This window comes from Scyliorhinus torazame, chromosome 7 (genome assembly GCF_047496885.1).
Source record: "Scyliorhinus torazame isolate Kashiwa2021f chromosome 7, sScyTor2.1, whole genome shotgun sequence".
Taxonomy (NCBI): domain Eukaryota; kingdom Metazoa; phylum Chordata; class Chondrichthyes; order Carcharhiniformes; family Scyliorhinidae; genus Scyliorhinus; species Scyliorhinus torazame.
In genome coordinates this window covers 119,684,205-119,705,480 of record NC_092713.1, presented here as the reverse complement: position 1 = coordinate 119,705,480, position 21,276 = coordinate 119,684,205, and the positions used below count along the sequence as shown (strand labels likewise).

The 21,276-nt window shown below is 52.4% G+C and overlaps 1 protein-coding gene across 1 annotated transcript in view; it reads left to right on the top strand.

Annotated features, from left to right (window-relative positions):
- Nucleotides 1–21,276, top strand: part of LOC140426523 (uncharacterized) — a 210,174-nt gene that overhangs the window by 76,123 nt on the left and 112,775 nt on the right. The window contains exons 18-19 of the mRNA XM_072511403.1: nt 9,736–9,996; nt 20,957–21,217. Coding sequence (XP_072367504.1) covers nt 9,736–9,996; nt 20,957–21,217 — 522 coding nt within the window. The remainder of the gene's footprint in view (nt 1–9,735; nt 9,997–20,956; nt 21,218–21,276) is intronic.

Below are 21,276 nucleotides of genomic sequence, written 5' to 3'. Positions count from 1 at the left end.
GTGTCTTATTTAACCTGAAATATTTCCACTGATCTAATGAGTTGTTCCAAAAGATTTTGGAAAGAAAGTGCATTTTCCAAACTTACCTGCTGGGCCAACAACATTTTTCCAGATTCTAAATCTTCCACCTCACCCCAACACCACCCCTCCCGCAAAGGAAATGAGAAATATTATTCTGTGAATGAGACATATGGACAAACATTAGATATGAATGAAATATGAGCCAAAATTATGGATTCCGGAGTCACATTATTTGTACTGCACAGCTGGATACTTAAAGTAGTGAATTTTGAACTTGCTCACATCCAAGTGTACATCTTTAGGGAGTCACGGGAAGAAAAGAGGAAGTAAATATCTGATGAAAACAGATTAAACTGTGTCTAAAGCTGACTCATCTGATGTGCTAAATTAGTGGAATATCTTTTCCAATGGCTGCAGCCCTGTCTTGCAGAATGGAAGAGTATGACACTGAGAAGAGACCAGAGGCTCAGAGGTGCAAAAGCAGCCTATGTCTTACCCTACTTGTAGCTCTACACTGCACTTGTTTTGCACAGCCTTTTATTTTTGGTCCTGTGAAAATCAGCTCTGCGGGAAATTGATGTGTAAATTCCTGTTGACCAGCATGTCAAAGAGACTGACATAGATTTTGGCATAAGTTCAGCGTTAAAAGGTTTGAGGAGAAATGAATAGGAGCAGTTAATATTCCAAAGTCATCGGGCGCTATCTAACATCTACACGGCAACGGGTGCTAACGGAGCGAGCCGGTTAGATCGCAGGAGGGTTCGAAATTGGGAACCGCACCGGGTGTCGGGTGGCTTCCGATCTAACCGGCGTGCTCCTGTTGGCGGGATCCGGATCCCCGCTGCGGCATGGTGAGAAACCAATAATCACCAATTAAGGCCAATCTCCATCCCATTAACGGGAAGGACCCCTTATTGAACGGCCTCCCCCTATCCAACCAGCTCCCCAGCAAGCGGTCAGGCACCCTTTAGCACACCTATTTAAAATCAGGAAGCTAGCGCAATGGCTGCTGCGGGCATTGGAGGAGGTGAGTCACCATCTTGGAAAAGGGGCAGTCTGCCCGGGGGTGGGGGGGGGGGGGGGGGTGGCGGGCTGCTGCCATTGGTGGGGGAGGGGGGGGAGGCCCTGGATTGGGGACGAGGGGCTCAGTGGCCACGGATCTGGCATGCCAGCCCCTGGATCGTGTATACCCATACCAGGGGCAACTTCAACTTCTGCCTGTTCATCCCACCAAACACGTCCAGCTCAGAGCCTCATCCGGGGTAATATGGTGCAGGTCACTTTAACCCCCACTGACTGTGACGGCCTCTGGCCACACAACTGAAGGCTAGCTAAGAGGGAAGTGGCAATGTTATTAATATGAGCACTTCACAGCTCCCAAGTGGATTCCCATGGGTAGTTGTGCCATGTTGCAGGCAGGTGTTGCTGCCTGGCATCCCAATCAGACTATGAGGCCTGGACACTTTGCCTGAACACCAGGAGGGGCAGCAGCCAACAATCGAACACCCAAGATCTGGGCTGTAGCACTGGGATGCCCCCGCAACCAGAGAGTGGGTGTGTGGATGAGGCGGGGGTACCTAAGCCTGGTCCCAGTACTGTTCCTGGCGGAGGTCTGGGGTCCGGGGTCTGGGATCCGGTGCCCAGGGCCCCTGCTGTGGCACGGGGTCCATGTGCAGGGCGGGGTACCCAGCACAACCGGCTCATTGGGTGGCACCCTGAGAGATGGCAGGAACTGTAAGGGTGGGGAGGCTTGGGAGATTTGAGGGTACCGGGGTGGAAGCCATAACTGTCGGTCTCTCGCCCTTTCCGATTCCGTACAGATATCACGTGATGGATGGTATTGAGGACCCGCGGCAGCTGCGCTCACGGTGGCAGTGGCAGTCCAGGCAGTCAGACACCGGAGAAGGCCGCGGCAGCAGCGTCGACAGAGGCTCAAGGCGCAGTCCTTGTGCAGGGGTCCACCCCACACCCTGAGGACCCAGCCGCCCATTATGCAGTGGAGGGCTAGAGAGCGAGGCCAGAAATGGCCCAAGGTGTACAGGCGGCGCTGGTCATTTGAAGAGATGTCGGACATCATGTGCCGCAGGAGGCTCCGCCTCAACAAGGGGACGGTGAGGCACCTGTGCCATGTCCTTGCGGTTTGGCACCACGTGGAGGAGGAGGCCACCTGCACCCAGTGGTTGTCAAGGTCACCACAACCCTGACCTTCTATGCCTTGGGTTCATTCCAGCGCTCAAGCGGGGATTTGTGTGGCATCACTCCAAAACCGCTTACAAGTGCATCTGTGAAGTCACGGATGCCCTGTTTGCCCATGTGGTGTTGGGTGTTCTGACACACAGATGAGCCAACACAGTTGTATATGGTACAACGCTATTTTATTTAAACTTTCTATGTACAGCTTTGTCTTGATACTCTGCACGTGGGGATTCCCTGTTTGTGATGTTGAAACAGGTTGTGTCCGTGTCCTTGTCCCCAGACCTACTGTCCACTAGGTGTCGTATTCGTGCTTTTATGTGGTTCCTGTCTTTGTGTGTGATTGGTTGTGGTGTTGTGTGCTCTGATTTATCTGTTGGTGTGTCCATCATGATGTGTGTGTTTGAATATCATGACATCCCCCCTTTTTACAAAAATATGTGCCTACGTGGTAATAAATATAATCGTGTCGTGAGTGCATCTAAGAGTGTGTGTGTGTTGTGTACAGCATGTGCATATGACGTAACTATTTACATGGGGCGATGTCGGGTGCGTCACATGAACAAGGTTGTACCATAACAGAACATGAATGCGAACGAGAAAAAAAAACTTGAACAGTGGTCCAGTCAGATGATATCTGGAACGATAAACAACAACAGGTTATCATACAGAATTGTGTAACTTGTTAGACATTTGAACGGTGTTATAAGTCCAGTCTAATGGGCTTGCGACGAGTTCGGGTTGACCGCCTCAAGGGTGGGTCAAGAACCACCGGCTGATGTGCAAGCATGGCCATGGGTGGCGATGGAGAGGGCGTGATTTGTGGCAGCTCCACAAAGTCATCCTCGGAAGCCTGTTGAGGATCTGGCGTGTGCGTACTGTGTGGCTGCGAGCGTGGAAGTCGGCGAAGGGCGCGCCGATTGTGGCGACGCACCGAACCATCCGGCATGCGAACCAGGAACGAGCGGGGAGCCACACGTCGGAGGACTTCGGCCGGTGCTGACCAGCCACCATACGGTTGATGGACGCGTACTTTGTCTCCGGAGGACAGGGGGGGCAGGTCCGTCGCTCGTGTGTTGTACTGACTTTTCTGGCGATCACGCTGCATTTGCATGTTCCGAAGAACCGTCTCATGGTCTGTTGTTGGTGCCAGGATGGATGGTACCGTCGTCCTGAGGGAGCGACCCATTAGGAGCTGCGCTGGCGAGAGACCCGTGGATAGCGGGGCCGATCGATAGGCCAGCAAGGCGAGGTTAAAGTCCAATCCGGCAGCAGCCGCCTTGCACAGGAGCCGCTTGGCAATGTGGACGCCCTTTTCAGCCTTCCCGTTCGACTGTGGGTGTAGAGGGCTGGATGTCACATGAGTGAAACCATATGCTGCGGCAAAGGACGACCATTCACGGCTGGCGAAACAGGGTCCATTGTCTGACATGACAGTCCTTGGAATGCCATGGCGAGCAAATGTTTCCTTGCAGGCCCCAATGACTGCGGACGACGTCAGATCATGTAGAGGCATGACTTCCGGGTAGTTTGAGAAGTAGTCTATAATAACGATGTGATCTCTGCCGAGCGCGTGAAATAGGTCAACACCCACCTTCGCCCAGGGGGACATCACCAACTCGTGTGGTAGAAGCGTCTCCGGAGGTTGCACCGGCTGAAACCTCTGACAGGTTGTGCAATTGAGCACCATGTTGGCTATGTCTTCATTAATACCCGGCCAATATACCGCCTCTCGGGCCCTTCGTCTGCATTTTGCGACGCCCAAGTGGCCTTCGTGTGGTTGATTAAGAATCATCTGGCGCATGCTGTGCGGAATAACAATCCTGTCTAATTTCATAAGGACCCCGTCTATGTTGGTAAGGTCATCTCGCACATTATAAAACTGAGGGCACTGCCCTTTGAGCCACCCTTCCGTCATGTGGCGCATCACTCGCTGCAGAAGGGGGTCAGTTGCCGTCTCTGCGCGTATGTGGGCCAGGCTTGGGTCATCAGCTGGCAGATTTGCTGCTGTCAGAGTCACGTGTGCCTCAATTTGACGCACGAACCCCTCCGCATCTGGTGGTGTGCTCACTGCTCAGGAGAGCGTGTCCGCCACGATGAGATCCTTCCCCGGAGTGTAGATCAGTTCGAAATCATACCTCCATGTTTAAGTAAGATGCGCTGAAGGCGAGGGGTCATGTTGTTCAGGTCTTTGTTAATGATGTTGACCAGGGGGCGGTGGTCAGTTTCAACCGTAAATCGTGGCAGGCCATACACATAGTCGTGGAACTTGTCCAGTCCAGTTAACAAGCCCAGGCATTCTTTTTCTATTTGCGCGTAGCGCTGTTCGGTAGGGGTCATGGCTCGTGAGGCATATGCAACCGGGGCCCATGACGAAGTGCTGTCTTTTTGCAGGAGTACCGCTCCAATACCAGGTTGGCTGGCATCTGTTGAGATCTTTGTAGGGCGAGTCGTGTCAAAGAACGCCAGCACTGGTGCCGTGACCAGTTTGTGCTTGAGCTCCTCCCATTCCAGCTGATGCGATTGCTGCCAGTGGAATTCTGTTGATTTTTTCACGGGATGGCGCATATTCATTGTATGAGAAGCCAGGTTGGGAATGAACTTCCCAAGGAAGTTGACCATGCCCAGGAATCTTAGGACAGCCTTCTTGTCAGCCGGCCGTGGCATGGCTGTGATGGCGCTAACGTTGTCTGCATCGGGACGGACCCCTGATCGTGAGATGTGGTCCCCGAGGAATTTCAGCTCCATCTGGCCGAAGGCACACTTGGCGCGGTTGAGACGCAGGCCATTTTGTCGTATGCGGGTGAAGACACGTCGTAGACGATGCATGTGTTCCTGCGGAGTGGTGGACCAAATGATGATATCGTCCACATATACACGTACCCCTTCGATGCCTTCCATCATCTGCTCCATAATGCGGTGGAAAACGTCAGATGCTGAAATGATGCCGAATGGCATCCGGTTGTAGCAGAATCTGCCAAAAGGGGTGTTGAACGTGCATAGCCTTCGGCTGGCCGGGTCCAATTGGATCTGCCAGAATCCTTTGGACGCATCCAATTTGGTAAATATTTTGGCTTGCGCCATCTCGCTGGTGAGTTCCTCTCGTTTCAGGATGGGATAGTGTTCCCGCATGATGTTGTTATTCAGATCTTTAGGATCTATACATATGCGGAGCTCGCCAGAGGGCGTCTTTACACAGACCATGGAGCTGACCCATGGCGTGGGCTCGGTGACCCTGGATAGGACCCCTTGGTCCTGAAGAGCCTGCAGCTGCAACTTGAGGCGGTCTTTGAGTGGCGCAGGATCCCTGCGAGGTTCGTGAACGACAGGGATGGCGTCCGGTTTGAGTCGAATCTTGTACGTGTATGGCAATGTCCCCATGCCTTCAAAAACCTCCTGGTTGTGAGCAAGGAGGGAATGGAGATTTGCGTGGAACTCAGCATCCGGGAAGTCGGATATCTCATCTGGAGAGAGAGACATAATGCGCTGTACCAGGTGAAGGACCTTACACGCCTGTGCGCCCAGTAACGAGTCTTTTGATGAGCCGACAACTTCGAAGAGGAGTGTGGCCGTGTGCATCTTGTGAGTTATCTGTAGCTGGCAAGATCCTATGGACGGGATGACGTTCCCGTTATAATCAACCATCTTGAGCCGGGATGGCGTGATGGGTGGTTTGACCTTCATGGCCTGGAATTCAGAATATGCAATCAGGTTGGCGGATGCGCCGGTGTCCAGACGGAAGGTGATGCGCGATCGGTTGACCGTCAGGGTGGCACACCACTCATCAGCTGGATTGATGGCATTGACCTTGTTGACATCGATGACGGAAACGCGCAAGGCATCCTGGCCATCTGCATCACTTAACTGGAAGTCTTGATGCGTGGGCTGGACGGTCCTGACTTGTCTGCGAGATTTTCGGGGATGTGCAGGATCCATAGGTTGAGCAGCACGACAGTGGGCAGCACAGTGGCCCATCTTGCCACATCCTGTCTTTGTGTGTGATTGGTTGTGGTGTTGTGTGCTCTGATTTGTCGGTTTTTAGCAGGACATTGCCCTTTTAAGTGTACAGCTCCACAATTGCCGCACGTCATGACGTCACGGCGTTCGTTGCGCCACTGCGCATGCGCAGTGCGATCTTGCGGTGGGCGCGCCTGCGCAGTGCGTCCCTCGATGTGGCCGTTATTTTTGGCGCGCACCAGCGCGGGAGACCGCGAAAAGCGCAGGAAGCGGCCGCTGTCGTCGGGGCCGCGGGTCGGGAAGTAATCGACGGCCTGGATGCGTTCGCCGTCGTGGGCGGCCTGGCTTGCCGATTCGACGGCTGGGGACCCCCTCCGTGCCAACTCGGACGCCTGAAATCGGGCAAAACGGCAGGTTGCATTTTCGTGGAGGACACAGGCTTCCACAGCAGGCGCTAAGGTGAGGCTTTTTATTTTAAGAAGCTGCTGGCGTAGGCCACTGGAGGCAACGCCAAAAACAATCTGGTCCCTGATCATGGACTCTGTGGTGCTGTCGTAACCGCAGGACTGCGCTAGAATTCGGAGGTGCGTCAAAAAGGGTTGAAAAAGCTCCTTCTTACCTTGCAGGCGTTGCTGAAAGAGGTATCTTTCAAAACTTTCATTCACTTCAACATTAAAGTGCTCATCCAGTTTGAGGATGACCGTGTCATACTTGGATTGGTTTTCCCCTTCTTTGAACACCAGTGAGTTGAAGACGTCGAGGGCGTGCTGCCCTGCGTAGAAGAGGAGCAGTGCAATCTTCGTTTCATCCGAGGCACTCTGTTTCTCGTTGGCTCGGATGTACAGGTCAAATCGCTGCCTGAAGAGCTTCCAATTGGTACCTAGGTTCCCCGCGACTTGCAACGGCTGCGGTTTGTCGGTGGGGTCCATGTCCAGAATGGCAGGTTAGTTGGCAGGTATCGATCCACTCCTGTACCATGTGGTGTTGGGCGTTCTGACACACAGATGAGCCAACACGGTTGTATATGGTACAACGCTATTTTATTTAAACTTTCTATGTACAGCTTTGTCTTGATACTCTGCACGTGGGGATTCTCTGTTTGTGATGTTGAAACAGGTTGTGTCCGTGTCCTTGTCCCCAGACCTACTGTCCACTAGGTGTCGTGTTCGTGCTTTTATGTGGTTCCTGTCTTTGTGTGTGATTGGTTGTGGTGTTGTGTGCTCTGATTTGTCTGTTGGTGTGTCCATCATGATGTGTGTGTTTGAATATCATGACAGCCCAAGCAACTGAATACATAAACTTTGACCTGGACCAAGTCCATCAAGATGCCTGGTTGGCCGGATTCTCCACAATCGCCAGGATGCTCCAGGTCCCACGGTAATAGATGGCACGCATGGTGTCTTGCGCGCACTGGGCGGTCTGGGAGCGCACTTCATTAACAGTAAGGAGTTCCACTCCATGAACATTCAACTTCTGCACGATCACTACTGAAGATCATGCACATGTGTGCACGCCTCTCCTGAAGTGTGCACGACAGCTACATCCTGGGGCAGTCGGAGATCCTCCGTATCTTTGAGGGACACCCCAGATGACCGGTTGGCTCTTGGGGTGTAAGGGGTACCCACTTAGGCCCTGTCTGATGATGCCAGTGCGGAGGCCAGTGACCAATGTGGAGACCCGATATAACAAGACCCATGTGGCCACCCGGGCTGTCACTGAGCAGTGCTTCGGACTGCTCAAAATACTGTTCCGATGCTTCGACTGCTCTGGTGGTGCCCTGCAGTACACCCCCCAGAGGGTCGTCCGCTCTGTTGTGCCCCTCACAATTTGGCACAGCAGTGGGGCAACGTGGAGGGGGAGGAACATGTGGCCACCGAGGAGGATGAGGACGAGGAGGAGCTGGACTAGGAAGGCTGGAAGACTGGCCTAGGAGGACCCGCAGGAACAGCCGGAGAATGGAGGACAGGTGACACCTGTGAGGGTCCGGTATGTCCAGAGAGCCAGGGAAGCCCTCATCCTCGCCCGCTTCTCATAGGACGTGGCTTCATCCATCATCTCCCTCCCCATCCATTGTCCCCCCCCTCATCCATTGCCCCTCCCCAACCATTTCCTCCTCCCCCCAATTGCCGTGTTCCACCCTCCCAGGGTCTGTGTAACATCACTCCAAGGTGATGGGCCTGTGTCAGCACTGTCAGTGGGTCACTATACAACACAGGAGGATGATGATAACCCAGTGTGAGCTGAACTCTGGTGCTCCTCAATCTATGCCATAGTCTGACTCCTGTCTGTTTGCTAACTACGCTCTCACGCCCATTACCTGCACATGGTATGCCTTCGGGAGGGGGGGAGCTCTGGTAGCTGGGAGCCTGGAGGACTGGGGCCGGGGAGGGTGGAAGTAAAAGAAGGAAAGCAGTGCAGGCCAGCCCTCAGTGTGGAATAACTTGACAGAGGCATCACATATCTCGGGAGTAGCGTATTTCAATGGTGTACAATTGTGGCACTAACTGCCCCTGGGTACCAATAGTGCCAACCACTCCCTCCCTCCCCCCGTGCCTTTTCAATGATCCTCAATCTTCTTAGCCCTCTGTGCTCTGCCACTAGGACTAGGTGTGTCCCCAGTATGCACATCAGAGCTGGAGGCAATCTGATGCTATTGATGGCCATTGATGCCCCTGGCGGGCGCCCTCTGGAGGGCCTGGGGCTGGAGACCCTGGGGCCGAAGGCCCAGCCAACTTGCCAGTGGCACACGCCTTGCCATGCCACCCTGTTCTGCCCACTGGACGCACAGTTATCAGGAGGGGGGATGGAATCGGGAGAGCTGATGACCGCCGTCATCTCTCTTTAGGGAGGTTCTAGGTTGGCCTCCAACGCTCCCTCCTCAGTCAAAGCCCGCTTGAGGCATGGGGGTTGTGGGGGGGGGGGGGCACCTTGGGATGGAGGGACTGCTGGATTGAGCTCAAGAGGCTGTGCATCATCCGAGTCTGGCAGCCCTGGCGGCTCCCCATTGTCTATGTGCCAATGCCCTCAGCGATGCCTCTCTGCGACCGGCCACATCTGCAGTGAATCGCCAATGCCCACCTGCATCTGGGACATGGTCCTCAGCGACTGGGACATTCCCTGGAGCATCTCGACAATTCCCAACCGAGACTGGGACATGTTCTGCAGCACCTCGGCAAGGTCCACCCTCATCTGGGACACATCCCCCACCACCACCTGGGATGCCCGGCACCATCGGATGGGAATCTTGTAGTAGAATGGACATGGAAAGGATTATTTTGTTAGCGCATGAACAACATGCACGTGAGGATGAAAACCCAGGCCAATGTGACAAATAACCACTAATTGTTTATCGTTGTTTTCATCAGTGCCAATAACTAAGGAGTGATGCACAGAATACACTATATGATTAATTTCCCATTCACTTTGCTGTGTTTATAGAATGACCAGTTCCAATATAATTATTAACGATTCATCAAATTCATCTATCCCTTATTTATGTGAAATTACACTGATATTTTTATTCCGTTGTCTTCCGTCCATTTTAACTTTCAATCTTATTTGCAGTCCCTTGCGATCCACAGAATGTAGAAGTGAGGCTGGATTGTAACCTAAATACAGCTTCGGTCTCGTGGGACGACAGTAGAGGTGCATTGTTGTACACTGCCTTTGCTGAAGGACCTGATGGGAACATCACATTATGCAGCACATCAGAAACATCATGTAGAACACCAGAGTTCCTCTGTGGCCAGTTATATTCTGTGTACGTCACAGCATCTGACAGCACGTGTAACCAATCTCAGAGTTCAATGGTTGAAGTCCAAACAGGTAACTGCTTAATTGACTGAGAAATACTGCCCTAAATAGGCCAACATGAACGGAACATGCAGCATGCTTTGTTAACTGGTATATGCTGCAGAATATTAGTTTAAAATATTAAACCAAAGTATCAGTGACTCCAACGTTCTTTGTTGATCCATTCTTCTATTAAGTGTGCATTCATGATCATATATATAGGGTGGCACAGGGGTCGGCACGGATGCCTCACAGCGTCAGGGATCCAGGTTCGATTCTGTCTGTGTGGAGTTGCACTTTCTCCCGTTGAACACTTTTCACAATATACATTAATGATCTGGAGGAAGGTACTGAAGGCGCTGTTGCTGGGTTTGCAGATGATACAAAGATCTGTAGAGGGGCAGGTAGTACTGAAAAAGAAGGACTTGGACAGGCTAGGAGAGTGGGCAAAGAAGTGGCAGATGGAATACAATGTGGAAAAGTGTGGGGTTATGCACTTTAGAAGGAGGAATGGAGGCATAGACTATTTTCTAAATGGAAAAATGCTTAGGAAATCAGAAGCACAAAGGGACTTGGGAGTCCTTGTTCCCGATTCTCTTAAGGTTAATGTGCAGGTTCAGTCGGCAGTTAGGAAAGCAAATGCAATGTTAGCATTCATGTCAAGAGGGCTAGAATACAAGAGCATGGATGTACTTCTGAGGCTGTATAAGGCTCTGGTCAGACCCCATTTGGAGTATTGTGAGCAGTTTTGGGCTCTGTATTTAAGGAAGGATGTGCTGGCCTTGGAAAGAGTCCAGAGGAGGTTCACAAGAATGATCCCTGGAATGAAGGCTTGTTATTATTGATGTGTTGGGTGCTCTGGATCCGTGGAACACATACAGGCCACCAACACTTAAAATAGTACAACACTATTTTATTAAGTTAGAAACTGTTGAACATACTTTCACTGTGGGTTAACACGATGTTAGATTAAACTAAAGACCTATGCCTGTCCTAACCAGTCTATGCACTCAGCACATGGTGAAGATCTGTGCTGTACACTGTAAGCTCTGTCCTTCTGAGAGGTTGCATCCCGAATGAGTGGGAACTCTGATGCCCTCTGTCTTTATAGTGAATGTGCTCTAACTGGTGATTGGCTGCGGTGTCTTGTGTGATGATTGGTCCCGCTGTGTGTCCATCAGTGTGTGTGTCTGCACCATGATATACTGGTGTATATTATGACATCCCTTCCTTTTATTAAAAAAAGGTATATTTGTGGCAATAAATAATGTGTGGTGAGAATGTTCCTAACTACGTGTGGGGTGCGAAGACATATTTACAGGACTACGTACATGAGAACTAAGCTATTTATATGGGAAGGTGCCTGGTGCAGAGAAGCAGTATGCAACAAGAGTAATGAGATCAACACTATATACAAACCAGAGAAACGATCAAACAAAGCAACGAAACAATTCAGAGAGTCCATAAATTCGAAAAGTTTTTAAATCTAGTCTTGAGGTGGGCGACGAATTCTGGTTGACCGCCTCAAGGGTGGGTCGAGAACCTCCAGTGCAGGAGCAGGCTGGACTGCATCAAAGTCAGGGGGATGCAGAGTGACAGGGATTTCTGCATAGTCCGTGGCAGGGTCAGCAGGAGGGCGAGGTGACACTGGAGGATCACATGGCGAGCGTGGAACGAGACGAAGGGACATGGATGGATGGCACCGTCGTCCTCAGGGTGCCACTCATGAGTAACTGGGCTGGCGACAGGCCAGTGGACAGTGGGGCGGAGCGATAGGCCAGCAAGGCAAGGTAGAAATCAGACCTAGCATCGGCAGCCTTGCATAGGAGCTGTTTGACGATATGTACTCCCTTCTCTGCTTTGCCGTTGGATTGGGGGTACAGGGGACTGGACGTCACATGGGCAAAATTGTACCGCCTGGCAAAGCTGGACCATTCTTGGCTGGCGAAGCAGGGGCCATTGTCTGACATAACCGTGAGCGGGATGCTGTGTCGAGCAAAGGTTTCTTTACATGCACGAATGACTGCAGACGAGGTGAGGTTGTGCAACCGTATCACCTCCAGATTAATTGAAAAGTAGTCCACGATCAGGACATAGTCTCTACCCAGCGCGTGGACAGGTCGATGCCCACCTTGGTACATGGTGACGTGACCAACTCATGGCGCTGCAGGGTCTCACGTGGTTGGGTCGGCTGCAAGTGCTGACAAGTGGGGCAGTTGAGCACTGTGTTGGCTATGTCCTCATTAATGCCGGGCCAGTACACTGCCTCTCGGGCCCGTCGGCGGCACTTTTCCACGCCAAGGTGGCCCTCGTGTAGTTGTTCCAAGACAAGCTGGCGCATGCTATGCGGGATGACAAATGCGGTCCAGTTTCAGAAGAACCCCGATTACTACTGCCAGATCATCTCTGACATTATAGAATTGAGGACATTGGCCCTTGAGCCACCTGTCCGTTAGGTGGCGCTTGAAACGCTGTAGCAAGGGGTCAGCCCTGTAAGCTCTGTCCTTCTGAGAAGCTGCATCCCGAATGAGTGGGAACTCTGATGCCCTCTGTCTTTATAGTGAATGTGCTCTAACTGGTGATTGGCTGTGGTGTGTGTGTTGATTGGTCTTGCTGTGTGTCCATCAGTGTGTGTGTGTCTGCACCATGATATACTGGTGTATATTATGACAATTATGAGGAGAGATTGAGGACTCTGGGTCTGTACTCATTGGAGTTTAGAAGGATGAGGGGGGATCTCATTGAAACTTACAGGATACTGCGAGGCCTGGATAGAGTGGATGTGGAGAGGATGTTCCCACTAGTAGGAAAAACTAGAACCCGAGGCTACAGCCTAAAACTGAAGGGATAAGCCTTTAAAACAGAGATGAGAAGGAATTTCTTCAGCCAGAGGTAGGGAATCTGTGGAACTCTTTGCCGCAGAAGGCTGTGGAGGTCAAATCATTGTGCCTTTAAGACAAAGATAGATAGGTTACTGATTAATAAGGAGTTCAAGGGTTATGGGGAGAAGGCAGGAGAATGGACTTGAGAAAAATATCAGCCATGATTGAATTGCGGAGCAGACTCAATGGGCCGAGCTGTCAAATTCTGCTCCGATGTCTTATGGTCTTATGGTTACTGTGTGGGTTTCCTCCGGGTGCTCCGGTTTCCTCCGACAGTCCAAAGATGTGCAGGTTAGGTGGATTGACTACGCTAAATTGCCTCTTTAGTGTTCAAAGGTTTGGTGGGGGTACAGGGCCAGAGCAGGGATTTGGCCTAGTTAGGGCGCTCTTTCAAAAGGTCAGTGCAGACTCGATGGACCAAATGGCCTCCTTCTACACTGTAGGGATTCTATGATATAAAGTAGAGAGAAAAAATGAACCCAGCAATGACCTCTCCCAAATCCTCTCCAATGCAATCAATATTATGTTCACTAGCTTTGTTTTTATGTTATTCGTTCAAGAGATGTGGGCTTCATTGGCAAGGCCAGCTTTCATTGCCTAACCCCAGTTGTGGAATTTTACTTATCACTCAGCCCAGGCCTGGATATTGTCCAAGGCCTGCTTCATTCGGACACGGAATGTTTCAGTATCTGCAGAGTTGCGAATGGTGCTGAACATTGCGCAATCATCAACAAACATCTCCATTTATGACATCATGATGGAAGGAAGGCCATTGATGAAGCAGCTGACGATGTTCGGGCCTAAGGTACTCCTGCCGTGATGTCCTGGAGCTGAGACGACTGACTTCCAGCAGTCATCTTCCTTTGTGCTGGGTATGACTCCAACCAATGGGGAGTTTCCCCCTGATTCCCATTGACTCATGTTTTGCTCAGGTTTCTTGATGCCATATTTAGTCCAATGCTGCCTTGATATCATGGTCAGCCACTCTCACCTCACTCTGAAGTTCTGCCATTTCATCCATGTTTGAAGGAAGGATGTCATCAAGTCAGGAGTTGAATGGTCCTGGCAGAGTCCAAATTAAACTTCAGTGAGCAGGTTGTTGCTAAGCAAGTGCCACCTGATTGCTCTGTTGAAGATCCCTTCCATCACTTATTCTGATGATCGAAAGTAGCCTGATCGGGTGGTAATTGGCTGGGTTAGATTTGTCTTGCTTTTAGTGTACAGGACATACCTGGGCAATTTTCCATATTGCTGGGTAGATGCCAGTGTTGTAACTATACTAGTACAGCTTGGCTAGGGCTGCAGCAAGTTCTGGAGCACAAGTCTTCAGTACTATTGATGGGATATTGTCAGGGCCCATGGCCTTTGCAGTACCCAGTGCCTTCAACTATTTATTGATATCACGTGGAGTGAATTGTATTGGCTGAAGACTGTGATATTGGGGGCCTCCAGAGGAGGCCAAGATGCATCATCCACTTGGTACTTCTGGCTGAAGATTGTTATAAATGCTTCAGCCTTATCTATTTCACTGATGTGCTGGGCTCCTCCATTATTGAGGATGGGGATACTTGTGGATCCTCCTCCTCCAGTGAATTGTTTAATTGTCCACCACCATTCAGGGCTGGATATGGCAGGGCCTCAGAGCTTTGATCTCATCTGTTGGTTATGGGATCACTTAGCTCTATCACTTGACTATGCTGTTTGGTATGCAAGTAGTCCTGTAACTTTACCAGGTTGGTGTCATGATATTCAGATAAACATCATGGCGCAAACACACATACACACTGATGAACAGATCAACGAACCAATCAACACACACGCAACATAACAGCCAATCACAAGCAAGAGCACACGCACTATAAAACGGGGAACACCACAGTTCCCGCTCATTCCAGCAGGAGACAGCTCAGGCCACAGAGCTCACAGCGTGCCACTCAGACATACACCATGTGCTGAGTGCCTCTCCAAGATAGTGTTAGGGCTGGGTCCACAGGTTAAAGGGTAAAGAACGAACCACAGTCATAGGTTTACAGATGTTGTTATTGATAGTAATAAAACAGAGTTGTACCGTCTGCAACCGTGTTGGTTCGTCTGTATAGCGGAACACCCAACGCGACATAGTACCAGGATTGGAACCCAGCAACTGTGAGACCTACCTGCACATCATCAGGGATCCGCCATCCTGCGCCATGGACACCATCAGCCTGCTGCAGCCGCTCCAAATCGCTGGAAACCTCGGCATCAACTGGAAGCTGTTTAAACAGCGCTTCCAGTTCTTCCTAGAAGCCACAGAAAGGGAGAATGCTTTGGACACCATAAAAATCGCCCTCCTCCTCTCCACGGCAGGGCAACACGCCATCCACATCTACAACTCCCTGGTGTTCGCGGACGGTGAGGACAAGACGAAGTACAAGACGGTCCTTCTTAAACTCGAGCAGCACTTTAGCGTCAAGGTGAACGAGAGCTTCGAGAGGTACCTCTTCCAGCAGCGCCTGCAGGGTAAGGATGAGCCTTTTCAGTCTTTCCTGACACACCTCCGTATCCTCGCGCAATCCTGCGGCTATGAGGCCACCTCCGATTCCATGATTCGGGACCAGATAGTTTTTGGGGTCACCTCGGGCACCATACACCAGCAGCTCCTAAAAATTAAGAGCCTCACCTTAGCCACCGCCATCGAAGCCTGTGTCCTCCATGAAAACGCGACCAGCCGGTACTCCCAATTGCAGGCGGCCGAATCGGCACGGCAGGGGTCCTACGAGGCTGAGCGGGTCCAGTCGATTGAGTTCCTCCCGGCCCGCGGCCCGGACGAGGGCGGCCATTTTGCGCGCTTTCGTCGATGCAGAGGGACGCAACGCGCAGGCGTGCTCTACCCAGGACCGAACTGCGCATGCGCGATGGCGCAATGAGCGCCATGATGTCACGATGTGCGGCAACTGTGGATCCGCACATTTAAAGCGGCAATGTCCAGCAAAGAATCGATAATGCCTCCGCTGTGGCAAGATGGGCTGCCGAGCAGCTCAACCTGCCAACCCTCCCCAATTCTGCCAGTCTCGCAGGGACGTGCGGACCATTCAGCCTCCATACACCGAGTCACACCCTGACGATGTACAGCCTGGTGATACCGACGACCGGGAAGCCTTCCGCGTCGCGGTCATTGACAGGAACCGGATGTCCCAAGCAGGACCCACCAGCCTATGCCAGTGAACAGCGTTAATCTGGGTGATGAACGGTGTGCCATCCTAACGGTCAACCGATCACCAATCACATTCCGTTTAGACACTGGTGCCTCCGCCAACCTTATAGCATGGTCGGCCTTCTACGCCTTGAAGGTCAGACCACCGATTCGGCCATCCCGCTGTCAGATGGTCGATTACAGCAGAAATGTTATCCCAGCCATGGGATCCTGCTAGCTCGAGGTCACATACAATGCATACACAGCCACACTGTCCTTTGAGATAGTTGGATCATCGAAGGACTCCCTGCTAGGCGCACAGGCGTGCAAGGTTCTCCACCTCGTTCAGCGGGTACACACTCTGTCTCCAGAAGGCACATCCGACTTCCCGGATTCAGAATTTAGGGCACAGCTCCACTCGCTCCTCGCCCACAACCAGGAGGCTTTCGAGGGCATGGGACCACCGCCCTACACTTACAGAATACAGCTCAAACCGGATGCCACCCCGGTTATTCACGCACCTCGTAGAGTCCCAGCACCACTCAAAGACCACCTCAAGCAGCAGCTGCAGGATCTCCAGGACCAAGGAGTGCTTTCCCGGGTCACGGAGCCCACGCCATGGGTCAGCTCCATGGTGTGCGTTAAAAAGCCCTCTGGCGAACTCAGGATCTGCATGGACCCGAAAGACCTGAACAACAACATCATGAGGGAACACTACCCCATACCCAAACAGGAAGAGATCACGAGCGAAATGGCCCGGGCTCAAATGTTTACAAAGCTTGATGCCTCAAAGGGTTTTTGGCAGATTCAACTCGATCAGTCCAGCAGGAAGCTGTGCACCTTCAACACTCCCTTTGGCAGGTATTGGTACAACAGAATGCCGTTTGGCATCATCTCGGCATCCAAAGTATTTCATAGAATCATGGAACAGATGATGGAGGGCATCGAAGGGGTGTGCATCTATGTTGACAACGTCATCATGTGGTCCACCGCACCACAGGAGCACATCAGTCGTCTCCAGCGTGTCTTTGCTCGGATACGAGAACATGGCCTGTGCCTCAACCGAGCCAAGTGTTCTTTTGGCCAAACTGAGCTAAAGTTTCTGGGGGACCACATATCCCGGTCAGGAGTGCATCCGGATGCAGACAAAGTGAGCGTCATTACAGCCATGCCGCAGCCAGCAGACAAGAAGGCAATGCTATGCTTTCTCGGGATGGTCAACTTCCTGGGGGAGTTCATTCCCAACCTTGCCTCCCACACAATGGCTCTTCGCCACCTAGTGAAGAAGACCACCGAGTTCCAGTGGCTGCCCGCACACCAGAAGGAATGGGAGGAGCTCAAGATTAAACTCACCACAGCCCCGATATTGGCGTTCTTTGACAGTCGAGATCTTCTTTGATACGAAGATCTCGACTGATGCCAGCCAGTCCGGCATTGGGGCGCTACTCCTGCAACGGGACGACACTGCATCATGGGCCCCGGTTGCCTATGCCTCGCGCGCCATGACCCCCACAGAACAGCGCTATGCGCAGATCGAGGAGTGCCTGGGTTTGTTAACCGGCATAGATAAGTTCCACGACTACGTGCATGGTCTCCCTCAGTTCACCGTGGAAACCGACCATCGCCCCCTGGTCAGCATCATACAAAAGGACTTGAATGAGATGACCCCTCACCTCCAGCGCATTCTGCTCAAGCTCCGGAGGTACGACTTCCAACTGGTCTACACCCCGGGAAAGGACCTCATCAGCGCGGATGCCCTGTCCAGAGCAGTAAGCACACCACCCGATTCGGAGGGGTTCGTATGTCAGGTCGAAGCGCATGTGGCTTTCACATCGGCCAATCTGCCAGCTAATGATTCAAGTCTGGCCCATATTCGCCGGGAGACTGCGGCCGACCCCCTTCTACAACGTGTGATGCGCCACATGACGGAGGGTGGCTCAAAGGACGGTGCCCAAAATTCTACAATGTCCAGGACGACTTGGCCGTCATTGACGGTGTCCTCCTAAAGTTGGACCGGATTGTGATTCCACACAGCATGCACAGGCTGGTCCTCGAACAATTACACGAAGGTCATCTCGGGGTTGATTGTGCAGGCGGAGGGCCCGAGAAGCTGTATACTGGCCGGGCATCAGCGACCGTGTTGGTTTGTCTGTATAGCGGAACACCCAACACGACAGTTGTGACGTCATTTTAAGCTATGCCTGGTGCTGTTCCTGGCATGCCCTCCTGCATTCATCATTGATCCAGGGTTGGTACCCTGGCTTGGTGGTAATGGTAGAGAGGGGGATATGCCGGACCATGGGGTTACAGATTGTAGTTGTGATATTCTGGTATTGCTGTTGGCACACAGCACTCCATGGATATCTGGCGCTGGATTTTCCATTTTGGAGTCTAAGTCCCTGCGCCGACGTGAAAACGGTGATCTTTTACACCAGGAAAACTGGTGCAAAACGGCCACCGATTCCCCGTTTTGCTGGGGGCTAGCAGGGAGGCAGCGAAGAGCTCGCAGCTCTAGCTGCCGATATGGGCCGGAGCACTTCCGGTTCCGTGGCTGCGCATGCGCATGGCGGCGGCCTGCAGCGCTCGCGCCGTGTTCCATGGCGCACTCAGCCCCTGGACCCGGACCGCAAAAATAATGCCCCCCTTCGGCTGCTCGCACGTTCCGGACCGCCCGCCCACAGTGCCCCAAGCCCCGAATTAAACCCCCCTGGCCCACGGATCAGCCCTCCCCCAACTGTGGTGGCCTTGGACTGAGTCCACAGCTGCCATGCGAGGTTCCCGGATGGTGTGAGCACATGTAACCCATGCCAATGGGAACTCAGCCAGTCAGGGATGGAGCATCGCGGGGCGGGCCTCAGGCAATGAGGCCGTAGATAATCGGCGCAGCGTACTCCTAAAGTACACCACTTTGCAGGTACTTCGGCGTCGGGAGTGGAGAATCCAGCCCCCGGTCTTCAGTTGCTAGATATGTTCGAAGTTTATTCCATTGAGAACAATGGTAGTGCCGCACAACATGTGAAGACAGGACTTTGTCTCCACAAGGACTGTGACTTTGGTGAGGTTGAGGTCAGGAATGTTTTCCCTCTTGTTGGTTCCCTCACCACCGGCCACAGATCCAGGGGGGCGATTCTCTGAGCCCCGCACCGGCCCGGAGATTCGTCGCGACCGTGCCACGACGCCCCGACGCCGCCGCGCGATTCTCCGAGGTGCCGCCATTTGCGCCGGTGTGTTTGTCGGGGCGCCGGCCGCGGTTTGCTGGAATCGGCGGGGCCGCCGATTCTCCGGCCGGATGGGCCAAGCGGTCGCGCCGATACGACAGTGGCCGCCAGCGCCAATCACCCTTGGTCGCTGCTGGCGGGAACTCTGTGGGAACGGTCGGGGGGCGGCCTGTGGGGGATGAGGGGGGCTCCTTCACCAGGGGGGGCCTCCGATGGGGTCTGCCCACGATCGGGACACTGATCGGCGGGCTGCCCCCCCCCCCGGGCCTACTTCCTGGCGCGGCCGGCCCCTGAACACCGACCCCATGTTGGGTCGGGGCCGGCGCGCAGAAGAAGTCCCCCACGCATGCGCAGGATGGCGCGGCCCAACTGCGCATGCGCGGGTTGGCGCCGCGAAAGTAGGCTGGAGCGGCGTGAACCGCTCCAGCGCCGCAGAATCATACGTAACTGGGCCCGGTTCGCGGTGTCATGAAATGCGACAGCGTTCACGACGGCGCAAACTCTTGGGCCCAATATTGGAGAATCGCTCCCCCCACGAGTCTAGCAGCTATGTCCTTTAGGACCCGGCCAGCTCAGTCTCTGGTGGTGCTAGCAAGGCACTCTTGGTGCTGAACATTGAAGTCTCCCACCCAGTGTGCATTCTGCACCCTTGCCATCTTTGGTGCTTCCTCCAAGTGATTGTCAACATGGAAGAATACTGATTCATCAGCTGAGCTGGGGTGGGCAGTCTACGTGATAATCAGCAGGAGGTTTCCTTGCACATGTTTGGCTTCATGGGGGTCCGGAGTCAATGCCGGGAGTCAACTCCCTTCCAACTGTATATCACTGTGCCATCACCTCTGCTGGGCCTGTTCTGCCGATGGGCCAGGGCATACCTAGGAATGGTGTCAGTGGTGTCTGAGATATCGTCTGAAAGCTATGATTACATCCTTGTAACTATTTCAGGCTGTTTCTTGACTGGTCTGTGAGATAGCTCTCTCAATTTTGGCACAAGCCCCCATATGTTAGTCAGGAGGGCTTTGCAGGGTTGACAGGGCTGGGTTTGCCATTGTCATTTCTGGTGCCTAGAGCCATAGCAGGCGGTCTGTCCAGTTTCATTCCTTTTTGTTAGCAATTGGATACAACTGAATGGCTTACTTGGCCCTGTCAGAGGGCAGTTAAGTGTCAAGCACATTGCTGTGGATCTGGAGTCACATATAGGCCAGACCAGATAAAGGCAGCAGATTTCTTTCCCTAAAGGACATTAGTAAACCAGATGTTTTTTTTTACGGCAATTGACAATGGTCATCATTTAATTCCAGATGTTTTATTAAATTAAAATTCAATATTGAAATCCAGGTCCCCGGACGCTTTACCCTGGGTCTCTGGATTACTAGTCTAGCAGCAATACCACTACGCTACCACCTCCTTTTATTATTAAAATACCCAATTATTTTTTTTCCAATAAAGGGGCAATTTAGCATGGCTTTTCCACCTTACCTGCACATCTTTGGGTTGTGGGGGTGAAACCCACGCAGACATGGGGTGAATGTGCAAACTCCACACGGACAGTGACCCGGGGCCCGGATCGAACCCGGGTCCTCAGCGGCGTGAGACGGCAGTGCTAACCACTGCGCCACCGTGCCGCCCATAACAAATGCAGTGTTACAATGCATAATGTTAAATTTAAGTTCAGGAAACTGACTGTGCCTTTATCCATCTTGTTTCTCTGGTATCTTCAGCCCCTTGCAGCCCCCAGATTGTAAGTGCTTATTTGGAGTGTGCAACACACACGGTGTCAGTATTGTGGGAGCTGAGTGATGGTGCAGTGAACTACATCGCAATAGCAGAAGGAATGGAAGGAGACAGGTATTCATGCAATGCAACAGAAGAAAACTGTGAGATCGTGGACCTCCCATGTGGCCAGATGTACAATATAACTATATTAGCACTGGATGAGAGTTGTACCAGTTTACCAAGTCCAGCTTTTGAAATTCAAACAGGTAAAACTTTGGCAGTGTGTAATGAAAGTAAACAGAAGAGTTTCTAAAGGGCAGGAAAA